Source organism: Choristoneura fumiferana, chromosome 2 (genome assembly GCF_025370935.1).
Source record: "Choristoneura fumiferana chromosome 2, NRCan_CFum_1, whole genome shotgun sequence".
In the NCBI taxonomy this organism is placed as follows: domain Eukaryota; kingdom Metazoa; phylum Arthropoda; class Insecta; order Lepidoptera; family Tortricidae; genus Choristoneura; species Choristoneura fumiferana.
The window spans coordinates 15,553,672-15,563,866 of NC_133473.1; the positions used below are offsets into that span (position 1 = coordinate 15,553,672).

General features: G+C 39.3%; 1 protein-coding gene across 1 annotated transcript; it reads right to left on the reverse strand.

Moving 5' to 3' along the window:
• Positions 1 to 5,873: 5,873 nt before the first annotated feature.
• Positions 5,874 to 10,195, reverse strand: LOC141444670 (uncharacterized). The gene has a single exon (XM_074110256.1). It carries the CDS (start codon positions 9,565 to 9,567, stop codon positions 6,178 to 6,180), a length of 3,390 nt encoding a protein of 1,129 aa, XP_073966357.1. The 5' UTR covers positions 9,568 to 10,195; the 3' UTR covers positions 5,874 to 6,177.

Consider the following 10,195-nt stretch of genomic DNA (forward strand, 5'->3'; position numbering starts at 1 on the left):
AGAAGTCCCACCATATCACTTTAGCCTAAGGAGAGGAGACTGCCACCCGTGCAACTTGGAACCAATGTGCTACCACATTCTGAATCCGTCAAATACCTTAAGTTTCCATTTGGACAGACAACTAACGTGGAAAATTCACATCAAACGCAAGCGAGATGAAATCAATCATGGGTTCAAGTCCCTTTTCTGGCTTATGTGGCAAAACTCTGCTCTGTCAGTTGACAACAAATTGCTGATTTATAAATAGATTCTAAAACCAATTTGGACATACGGAATACAGCTCTGGAATGTGGCCAACATAGTCTGTTTGCAACATGTACAGAATACAATCCTCAGGGAAATAATAAATGCGTCGTGGTTCACGAGAAACGAGATCCACGAGTACCTAGGCATGCCAACAGTTGCGGAAGAAATTGAACAATACAGACAATCTCATGCTGCTCGCTTAGCCGTGCACCCTAATCCTTTGGCAGCACAGCTGCTAGATATTGATAACAACATTGTGAGGCTGAAAAGACGCCAAGTTTTATAAAAGGAGAATACGACAAGGGCCTTATTCCCATGCATGTCATGAACCACCCTCATCTAATCCGATTAAAGTCTTTCGACTGATTGTGGATACAAGAAAAGGAAAAAAAAAAGTCTGCAGCAGATCCCCATAAAATAAGGCTAAGGCTTAGGCCTAGAGCTGATATGATGATGATGATGATGATGATAAATCTTAATTTTTATATGCTCAATCTTGTAATTGCCAGGTCTGTTCATTGCAAAATAAATAATTTAAATACCTGATAAATAATGGTGCCAAACACTAAAACACTAGATAAATACATAAGTAGGAAAAGTAGGTTCTTGTTGGTAAGTCTTGTTTATCAAGTCACTGAGCGAGCATATTAAGAAATTTCTAAGTTGGTTGAGTCAAATGACAATGTTATTGTACGACAATACTATGCAGGTTTTTAATTAAAATACAGTAAGAAAGAGGGAGAGGTATACTCAATAATACTAAAGATTGAAATGATTCAACAAGGAGGATGAAAATTACATTATATATTTTTTGCTAAAAACATATCCAGGGTAAAGACCATTTAGTTTTTTTTTTATAATTTAGGCATAAATATATTCTGCAATACCCTTAGATAGCAGGGCAGGGGTTTTATATTGTATAGTAGGGCAAATTAATCTCAATAGTATTATGATTTGCTTATAAAAAATAATTAGTCATGACCGTGATAGGCGATTCAGTTGCTCTTTGAGGTCAATGACCTCAATTATTATGCTAGTATGGATATGTCAGCAGTTTGGGTACCACATTTTAGAACAGGACAATGTAAATAATAAATATCACTGGACACTTGACACCAATTGACCTAGTCCCAAACTAAGCAAAGCTTGTACTATGGACACTAGGCAATGGATAAACATACTTATATTGATGAATACATACTTAAATACATATTAAGCACCCAAGACCCGAACAAACATTTTTGTATTATTCATACAAATATCTGAGCCAGGAAATGGAACCCGGGACCACGAGCTTCATAGTCAGGTTCTCTAACTTGGCCATCCTGTTTTATCTTATTACATAATATCAATTGGTATTACGGGACAATGTTTTAATTCAATATTTTATTATTAAATAAAGTTCTTCGGGATTGATTTGTCATATGGTTTTAAATAAATGTGTGAGTTAATATGATATGTATTTGTAATCATCGCTGCTTATTAATTAAATGTTGTCTATTCTATAAATATTTTTAGTAATATTTTATATTACTAATGACAATAATTACATTTATTTTTACTTTACTTATTTATTTTGTTAAGTCTTATTACAGTTAGCAATTATTATAAAAACAATTTAGTCAAATAACTCGCCAACTACTACTACTATTAGTTTTGATCCATAAATTATCAGTACTACCTCCTCCACAAAATATTAATTTTATGATTATGAGCAACTACATATTTAAGTGGTGGCTTTATCATAAGGAAAGTACAATTTGACAATGAATGAACTCAGTACAAGCTCGACTACTTATATTAATTTGTTTCGAACATTCTATTGTTTAAACTGGCACAAAAACTTTGAGATAAACAACTCAAGAATCGAGATTTAAAATTAAACTTTAGTAAAAAAATCTACTACTCACCGTTTTAAACAAATATTCCTCAGTATTTCGCCTATAAGCATTTCAATTTCCTAATTAGTCTTGAATCTTCCTCACTTTCTTTTCTATAAGACGGTAAAGTAACAAACAAAGACCAAATATAATTGTTCTCTTGAAACTTTAAAACTGACCAAAATGTAGCGTTAAAATTTTAAAATACTAATAAATATTAATTTAAACAAGAAAACATTTAACTTTAAACACTGTCATTTAGCGTATAGAAAACAAAAAATAATAAGAACGCACTTGACCACCGCTCGCTTTGGGGGACCAGTAATGCTCGACCCTATACTGCTCAGCCATCACTGTACGACCTGATAATACGAACCCATTTTGGATTAGAATTATCAAGTCGTACAATATTAGGTCGTGCATTATTAGGGTGTCCAAATTTTTGCTCGGCCTGTTAATGCTCGACCTGTTACTGTACGTCGTTATAATCGGAATCCAATCGAATCGAATGACCATAGATTTGTGTTAGGTTGTGTTAGGTCCAATTGTGACCACAATGTGCGAGCCGAGCGAGCGTAGCGAGCGTGCCGCGGCAGCGGCCGGCGAAGCGCCAGGACCAAATTAAGTTATTTTCTACTAAATTTATTAATATTTGGTGTACACGAAAAACATGATCAATCGTGCGAATCGATTGCTTGCTGTCAAAAGTGTGCGCCGATTATTAGGTCGTACAAAATCAGGTTGTCCAATAGCACCTTGAACATTATCGGTACAGGGTGATAAAGCTCGACCCGTATTCCAAGTGACATGTGATTGAATTATCAGGTCGTACAAAATCGGTCGAGCATTGTCCAGGTCGTACAATAACTACACCCCTCGCTTTGTACCGCTCACGGAGAGACGGTCCCCCACAGACTAAGCAAACAAACGCCAGCAGGCTGGATTGTTACAGCCCAACTGCTCTGCTCTAAAACTAAAGCAAGTTTGCCACAACCAACAAAATAAGTCTGCTAAATAATCGTATTTCTTACCTGTTTTTCTTGTAGTGATAGAATAAACCAAATTAAAGTTAGAATTATTCGACTTAGCTTCTAATAAATGTCGGCTCAACAATAATAATAAATCCGTATAAGTATAAAATTTTAGGCTCACGATTTGATGCTTAGTGTAGTCATATCATTTTGACAGCATCAGTCTGATAAAGGCGGGCACATATATATACTACTAGCTTTTACCCGCGGCTTCGCACGCGTAAACTATTCGGTCTGGTAGTTGCAATTGAAATTTTCGGGATTTTACAAAATTCCCCTTTCAATTTCCAAAATTTATATCGTGGTCTTCATTGAGGTTGTGTTGTGAATAACTGTACAAAATTCAAGACTCTAAACCCAGTGCTAAAATTTCAAAATTTTTCGCTATCCAAATTCAAATTCATATCATTTATTCAGTAAATAGGCCGCAATGGCACTTTTACACGTATTTTTTTTAAATACCAGCATTTTCGGAAAGAACATCATTGCCAAGAAGAATGCGCCACAAGAAGCTTAGCAGCAAGTCATTTTTTCAAAATAAAATAAGTACAAATAAAATACTTAAAAACTACAGTAAGTATACCATTAAAGAAAAAATACAAAATAATAATAACAATAATACACGGATGTATGGGGTCCCTTAGTTACAAAACTATCCCGTGGAAATATCGGGATAAAAAGTAGCGTATGTGTTATTCCAGACGTCCGGCTACCTACATACCAAATTTCATGCCTCTAAGCCCAGCGGTTGTTATTTCGAGATTTTATCCCTATCCCGTGGGAATATCGGAATAAAAGTAGCCTATGTGTTATTCCAGAGGTCCAGCTAGGGTAAACCCTCCAGTGAATGACCCCCCCCAGTGAATGAACAAAATCACGTTTTTGCCTAAAATAAGCAATATAGCCATTTCCACCATCGATTTTTTTGTCCCAAATGATGATACTTTTAACTAATTAGAGATCGATTACAGACTGATTAGAATACGAGTATCAATAGAGTTTAATGTTTGTTATTTTTTAAGTTTTATTATAAAGCTCTGATTATCATCACTGAAAAATCTCGTACTTATCTAAATCAATATGTCAACAAAATTGAACCTTGATATAACGTCTATAAAGTTCACTCGGAAAAATTATCTATTTTGAGCTACGAGTTTTTAAAAAAAGTAAATTAATCAAGATATTAAGGTGCTTAATTTGTACCTACTTTAATAGAATTATATATGTATTTTTGTAATACAGAAACATAATTGGAATACTGAAGGTGCTGTACCTACCTCAAGATTTTATATAATAATAACTGAAGAAGAAGACTTCGTTTATGTTAAAAATGCTTTTCTAAATGTTGATTAAAACTATCTAAATAATGTTCATTCACTGGGTTTTACTCTGTTCATTCATTAACTTTTTCGTTCATTTACTAGGTTTTTGGGTACTTTTTTATAAATTCTTCCATAACTCAAAAACTATACACGTAATAAAAAATCGCAGAAATTAAATTCTTGTTTATTAAATAACGATTGATTAAATTACATAAAACCATTACAATTTTTAATAACTACAGAGTAGTGATTTTTCAAAGTAGAAAAGTGTCTTAAGTGTTCATTCACTGGAGGTTTTACCCTACCTACATACCAAATTTCATGGCTCTAAGCCAGCGGTTGTTATTTCAAAATTTTATCCCTAGGTATCCCGTGGGAATATCGGGTCAAAAAGTCACCTATGTTTTATTTCAGACGTCCAACTACCTACGAGTACATACTAAATTTCATGACTCTAAGCCTAGCGGTTGTTATTTCGAGATTTTATCCCTATCCCGTGGGAATATCGGGATAAAAAGTATCCTATGTTTTAATCCAGGTTATAAACTAACTTTCTGCCAAATTTCATCCAAATCCGTCCAGCCGTTTAAGCGTGAAAAAGTAACAAACATACTCACTCACTCACTCACTCACTCACAAACTTTCACATTTATAATATTAGTAGGATTAACGCGATGGTCGCGATGCTACTTGACGTATAGATATCCAATTCCAATGCATACGTAGTATCATAGTAAAAGTGGAGAAGTATGCACACTCCGACCTTTTAGGAGACTTAACCACAGCCTTCTTTAGCTTATATATATAAGCTAAAGAAGTATGACAGCTAGACATATTTTTCGAGATAAATATCTACGCTCCAATGGAGCGTTAGTGTCCACTTATTTTTTTTGTAAAATTGAAAAAAAGTTTTAGTTCGCGCTGTATGTCAGACGGTCGAATGGCTATAAATAACTATTCTGAAAGTCCCGTACCTATAATCAATCTGGGGGCACGGCATGAGTGCCCCCGCCAAGTCGAGCGCGAAGCAAACACTGCCGTACCATCCTTTACTGGAACCATTTCGCCGCATTTTCAGGCCCCTATTTGAGAACCTCTGGATAAGACCAGAACGCAGAAATTTTCGTCATCCAGTAAGCTATAAACCAAAATTTCAAGTCTAGGTCATTTAGTTCCGAAGTTAAGCGAAAGCAAAGTTTCGCATTTATGACACTCACTTACTCATTCACTCATGATCATCAAAATAAAACAACTAGTACTTCCCATAAACTCAGAGAGCTGAAATTTGGTACAGTTAGAGTTTAATGCCCACATAAAGGGAAAACTATAAAAACTAGGATAATCGAAGATCTGGAGCACATGGTGACCCTGATTAGAAAACACAAGAGTTCAACCAAACTAACTAAAGTGTTTAATTAATTAGGATGCGGTCAGAAATGAGTTCAGGCTTTGACTTTTTACAAAACTGTATTAATAAAGGTACAGAGTTAAAATTATTATTTTTAGTTAGAAATGCGTGCGCGCGCGAGAGTCGTTGTTGGCCAGTGTCGGTGGCGGGGCGGCGGCCGCGCCGCGCCGATCGGGCGAGCGTCCCCCGCTCCCCGCGCTCCTCCGCGCATGCGCACACCGCGGCTGCGCAGGCCGGAGGCAAAGAGTAAGAGTGGCGTAGACATACTGGGGGCCCTTGAAGACCTGTCTTCAAGAGTCTTGTGAAGAGGGCAGGGGGCAGATCCTGTTGAGTGCCCGCCGTATGGTGCCTCTAGCTGTAGTGATGTCTGCCACACGTGGGATGCCATCTGGGCCGGGGTAGATCTTGGAGACTCTACCCATTCTCCAGTGTAGTGGTGGTAATCCATCGTCCTTTATGAGGACCAGCTCGTCAAGCTGCAGGTCTGTGTGTCGAGTCCTCCATTTATAGCGGTGCTGGAGCTCGGATATGTATTCTGCGGTCCAGCGGGCCCAAAAATGTTGACGCAGCTGCTCGAGTCTTCGGTAGTGGTTCAGTCTGTTAGGATTCTCGTCGCGCAGCGGCGGCGAGGGCAGCGACGTCAGGGGTCTGCCAACCAGAAAGTGCCCTGGTGTGAGCGGGGAAAAATCATTGGGACTAGGGGAGAGAGGGCAAAGTGGTCTGCTATTTAAAATAGCTTCAATCTGACTAAATAATGAGGCGAGCTCCTCGAACGTCAAATGAGTGTTTCCTAGAATTCTTTTTAAATGAAATTTTGCCTGCTTAATGCCGGCCTCGGCCAGACCATTAAAATTAGGAGCGTAAGCCGGTGAGAATTTAAAGTTAATGCCTTCGTCAGCTGCAAACTCTTTCATAGAGTCTTTATTGAGCCTTACAAATTCATCTATCTCTTTGGCAGCTGCCACGAAATTTCGCCCATTGTCACATAGCAAATCGCGAGGTTTGCCCCTCCTCGCGATAAACCTCCTGAGAGATAGAATAAATGCATCCTTAGACAGCTCGCTCACGGCCTCCAAGTGTACACACTTGTATTTAAGACAGACAAACAAACACAAGTAACATTTAGTTATTTTACAACCACGCCCCCGTCGGTCGGTAATCAAATACGGCCCTGCAAAATCAACTGCTGATACAGAAAACGGAAAATCAGCTGTTATACGTTGGGCTGGTAAGTTGCCCATTATATTTTTTAAAGTTTGACCAGCGGCGCGCTTGCAAATAACACAATTGTGCGCCGTGCGTCGCGCCAGGGCTCTACCCCCAACCGGCCATATTTCCTCTCTAATAGAGGTCAAAAGGAGCTGCGGCGGTGCATGTAAGAGACGTGCGTGTGTCTGTTCGAAGATAAGTTTGGTGAGTGGGTGTTTAGAGGATAATATAATGGGATGCTTCTTGTCATAATTATAGGATGAAGCATCCAGCCTCCCCCCGACTCTCAGGATCCCCTGAGAGTCGATGAAGGGCGTTAGAGACGACATATGAACTTTAGCGTTTAAGTATTTGTTTTTTTGTAAAGTGTCGAGCTCATTTTTGTATGTTTGTGCCTGTGATAACTTAATTAGTGTGTGCAAGGAATCCTTCAACTCTTGGGCAGTTAATGGTCCAGATAATTTTGTGCTAGTACGTTTGCAATTATTTATGAAACGACGTATGAATGCAACCACACGCTGCAATGTTTTCAATTTAGAATATCTTTCGAAATATATAACACATTGAATAGAATTTACGCTAGCACTCATTGATGTTATTTTTAATTCTGGTAAGTCGTCATGGGATACTTTGTCCAGCGTGGGCCAGCTAGTCTCGGGTTCGCGAAGAAATTCTGGCCCGTGCCACCACAGCGACATTGCAGCGACATGCTGGGGATCAACGCCGCGAGAGGCCAGGTCAGCTGGGTTATGTGCCGTGGGCACGTGCCTCCAAGTTGAAGTTGAGGTAAGATCAGTTATAGTTGCAACTCTATTTCGTACAAATACATTCAACTTGGAGGGATCGGTTTTTAACCATGCTAGGACCACGCTGGAGTCAGTCCAAAAAATGGTGCGTGTAATAGGTTTTCTAAGGGCTGCAGTTACTGCTGCCCATGCTTGGGCCGCTAAAAGGGCTCCACACAGTTCCATACGTGGAATACTTATGGGATTCACGGGTCCTATCCTATCCTTTGCACACAATAAATTGACACTTTGTTCACCTAAGTTTGTAATGGACTTGACATATATGCATGTCGCAAAGGCTGACTGTGACGCGTCACAGAAGCAATGAAGTTCTATTGCCAGTGGCAAGTTACTCAGTACATTTCTAGGAATTGAAAGCGTTTTGAGGTGGTGTAAATTTTTTATGAACCGTGACCAGACACGCCGAATTTCAGGCGGGGCAGGATCATCCCAACCCAGCCCTGCCTTCCATAATTGTTGTATTAGTAATTTTGGTTTGACTGTACATAAACTCAGTAGCCCTAAAGGATCGAAAATTTTGAAGGTTGTTGACAGAAGTGATCTCTTGGTTACATTACCCTCATCATCATTTGATTCATCAATAGAGAAGTGAAGCGTGTCTTGGCCAGGGTTCCAACCTAAACCAAGCGTTTGGCAAGATTGGCTTAGTGCCAGATTGTCGTTAACGTTAATGTTTTTTGAATTTAATAGTTTAGGTGAATTAGATCTGTATTTTCGTAAGTTAAAACAACCAGCATTTAAGCATTTTGAAATTTCTGTTTGTATGTGCAATAGCTCAGACTCTGTGTCACTGCCAGTAAGTAGGTCATCGCAGTAGAAATCATTTTGCATAACTGCCTTTATGTTGGGGTCATTGCACTCGTCCCCCAACTGCCACAAGCACCTGGCGGCTAAGAAGCTCGCACTAGCAAAGCCGTAAGTTACTGTGTTCAAGGTAAGTGCGCGAATTGGTAAGTGCTCATCTTCGCGCCATAGAATTACTTGTAAATCCCTGTCAAGCTCATTAACTAGAATTTGACGGTATTGTTTTTCGATGTCACCTGACAATGCGTACTTATAATGGCGAAATCTGAGCAAAATGTTAAACAGGGAGTCTTGTATGCAAGGCCCTACCATCTGTATATTATTAACGCTGTAACCAGAAGAGGTAGGGCAAGACGCGTCGAAGACGACGCGTAGTTTTGTGGACTCACTCTGTTCCTTGACCACTGGGTGGTGCGGTAAGTAGTTAGGGCTAGACAGCAGCTGAGACTCGGATAGATGTCCTAACTGTTTATATTCATCAATAAATTCATTGTACCTTTCTTTCAGTTCGGGCTGTTTTTGAAAACGATTTTCTAAATTGAGCAAACGTTTTTTGGCCATATAGTAGGAGTTGCCCAAACAATCTGGGGTATCAATTAAGGGCAGTCGGACTACAAAGCGACCGCTATCTAAACGGTAAGTATTTTCTATAAAATGCTCTTCAATTGGGTGCTTAGTAAGGAACCCATTATTACTTGGCCCAACTACCTTGGGCAGTTCTTCAGCCTCCCAGAACTTGGTCATTTGAGACGAGAGGTCAGCAAGGCAAAGATTGCTTCGAGTGAAATTTGTATTTGTGGCAAGGCTCGTACTCATGACAGAGCCTGCAATGACCCAACCCAATTTTGATTCAATCAGCATTGTTTGTTTGTTTGCCAAGGGTTTTGTTCACCTCCCACTATATGCCAAAAAACATCAGCTCCTAGAAGGACATCTATATGAGAGGGAATATTAAATGTGGGGTCGGCTAGCCTCACTGAGGAAGGTATTCCTAACTGACTCACATCAAAATATTGCCTTGGTAAGTTATCAGTTATTTCTTTGAGGACCAAGAAGTCCAGCTTTGCAGTAAATTTGTCAGATAATGATTGAATCTGGGCAGTACAGCGCCCTGGAACACACTTCAATTGAGTGTTGCCTATACCTAGAATGGTTGTGGCAGTGAGGGGCAGAGAGGGCAATTGTAATCGATGTTTCAAACCTTCACTTATATAAGAGGACTGGCTGCCACAGTCCAGAAGGGCCTTTACAGTTTCTTTCCTATTATTACAAGGATTAAAAACTTCAATTAATGCTGTAGACAATAGAACTTCACTACTGGTCAGCGCAGATGTGGACACAGTGGGTGTGTCCACGTTAGGGTTCTGTAAAACCTTAGCAGCAGTGGAGGTGGACGCTATGTCCGGGTCTATGCTAACACTGCTAGGCTGAGGGTTAGATGTGTTTGAAGCTAGTGTTGTGTCTTTGTGTAAAAATGTGTTGTGACGTT